Source organism: Saprolegnia parasitica (genome assembly GCF_000151545.1).
Source record: "Saprolegnia parasitica CBS 223.65 unplaced genomic scaffold supercont2.264, whole genome shotgun sequence".
Lineage (NCBI taxonomy): Eukaryota > Oomycota > Saprolegniomycetes > Saprolegniales > Saprolegniaceae > Saprolegnia > Saprolegnia parasitica.
In genome coordinates this window covers 12718-15082 of record NW_012156658.1, presented here as the reverse complement: position 1 = coordinate 15082, position 2365 = coordinate 12718, and the positions used below count along the sequence as shown (strand labels likewise).

General features: G+C 57.4%; 1 protein-coding gene across 1 annotated transcript in view; it reads right to left on the bottom strand.

The window, feature by feature from the left end:
- Positions 1-572: 572 nt before the first annotated feature.
- SPRG_21719 (hypothetical protein) overlaps positions 573-2365 on the bottom strand; it is a gene marked incomplete at both ends in the record, with an annotated part of 2541 nt that continues 748 nt past the window's right edge. Inside the window, one exon of the mRNA XM_012355559.1 lies at positions 573-2321. Coding sequence (XP_012210949.1) covers positions 573-2321 — 1749 coding nt within the window. The remainder of the gene's footprint in view (positions 2322-2365) is intronic.

Sequence of the window (2365 nt, the reverse complement as noted above, 5' to 3'; positions counted from 1 at the left end):
GCCCGTTTCGAACGCTGATTGGCACGCACTTTTGGACCCCTGTGGCGCTCTTCCGACCAGAAGACGTGGCGTATGTGCCAATGAGCGTGCTCTTGAAGACCAAGGGCATCATTTTGGAGAATATTGCCGATCACACGTACTATACCTACGGCGTCGACCCCGATCGTGATGACGTATCGAGAAAGCCACGAGTGCACCCAGACTGGGTCCTCACGCAACTCGAATACTACGTGTGCGTTGCGACATGACACATTCGTTTCCGCGAAGACACTTTTTTATAATCCTTTTTATGTTGAAATATACCACCCGGATATCGACGCAGCGACCTGTACACAATTACCGTTAAGGAACGTTGTGGGTGTGTACCGTCTTGTGGATGAAAAAGCAGCCCGCTTGGCCATGGCACGGTGGTGAATCGAGGCCATTATTGAAACTCCGTAAAATTGATCAAATGATGAAATGATCAAATGGATAAATTGATAAATGGATAGAGTGATACCGGTGGCCAGATCATCTGACAGTTTGATGATGGGATGGTTTGCACATCTGATACGATGGGGCGGGCGGAAATGCTATTTGATGCCCCGTACATAGTACCCACGGTGCTCGAGGACCCACTTGGGATGGGTGGTCGGTAGCGTATGGCTCCAATCGCGCGCATCAAAATCTTCTTGGCACAACCAGTATTCGTGGTCACAAATGCGGTCCATCGCCACGTCCTTGGTCTGCAAGAGCAAGCTCAGCGGGACATACGCCGTGTCGTCATCGTGCACATCGACCGCGTCGGTCCAAAAGTACGCGCCGAGAATCGACCGGAGGGGGCTCTTGGCGTCGATTCTTTGTTTGCGCAAGCCGACGCAGTGCAAGCAGCGCTCGACCAGGCGGCGGTACGGCGCGAAACACCGACTGCGCATGAGCCATAGCACAGTGAGCCACAAGAGTGCGAGAAAGAGATGACTGTGCATCCATTGCAGCCACGGCGTCGAGGCCCACACTCGCATCATATACGCCAGTGGAATCGCCCACAGCAACAGCGGGATCAAGGCCAGCAGCACGACAGCGACCGCGTACCCGGCAAAGTGCACGGTGAGGCCCGGAAAGAGATCCAAGAACGCAAGGGCAAAGAATACCCACGCATGCGACAGCAGCCGAACGACTTCACTGATTTCCAAAACGTGCCCGACCGGGTTGATGCTGCAGACGTACGCCGGGTCGTCGGCCACCGATGCCGTGTTGCGCCAGACGCACTTGCACTGACTCGCACCGAGGTGCCAAGCCACGAGCCCCAGAAATCCAGTGACCGACATGGTCGAGCGCTCGTGCATCCAAACACGCGTGCTCAAGTTGGCGCGGTAGGTGCTAAAGCGCAGCTGTGCGACGTTTTCGTTGGTGTTTGCCAAAACGGCAACCCAACGCAGAGTGCGCCACGCAAAAATGGCAATCCAAAGCAGAAAGTAAACGTACCCGAGCAGCGAGATGAGCGCGATACAGTTGAGCATGATCGCTTCGCTGCCATTGGACGACGTGACAACCAAAGACGCTTCCGTGCCCCGGGACACCATATCGATGAAATTCGAGGGTAGATAGTCGCCATTCGGAACACGCCCGCCGACGATGCACGCCAAGATCGCCATTGGCGACGCGGCCTGTGACGCGACGCGCGTCGACCGGACGCCGGCGTGATTGAGATACGTGACTTGGATGTGGGATGTGCCCGTGCCGAGGCCGAGGCACGCCGAGTCAGAGTACAACTCGTGGAGGCTTATTGCCACCGAGTCGATGGTTCCAACACACTCGCCGCCGCGCCTGTACGTGTACGTAGTCCCGCCGCTCGCCGTCTCATTCAAGCACGCGGCAAAGCACCCGTCACCGACAAAACAGAGCTCTTCGATCGCGTCGCTCGTGTCGACGGGCGTCTGCGCGACGGTCGCAATCACCTCGGGAATCCACGCCGCCCACGTCGTCCGGTTGCCCAGTGTTGCTAGCTTGATGGACGCCAACGGCTGCACCTCGTGGTGCTTGTAGTGGTACGACTGCAAGTTGCCGATCGTTGCTCCAGCCACGACGTCGGCGTTGTCGACATACCGCGAACCCGAGTTCAAAGAAATGTACTTGCCGACAAAGAACGCCGGCAAAGCGACGCTCATGCGCTCGAAACACTGCGTTCGGTTCGGAGCGTTCGTCGCTGGGTCCACGTACTGGATGGAACACCACCACGCCGTCTCGCGCGGCGCAAAGATCGAGTTGATGTAGCCGCTGCCACCGAGCACCGTCGCAAAGAGATCGCGTCCGCTGATCTCGTAGGTGGCGGCGCCCGAGCTCTGCCCCGAAATGTCGATGAAGCCATCGAGAAATGTCGTTGGCG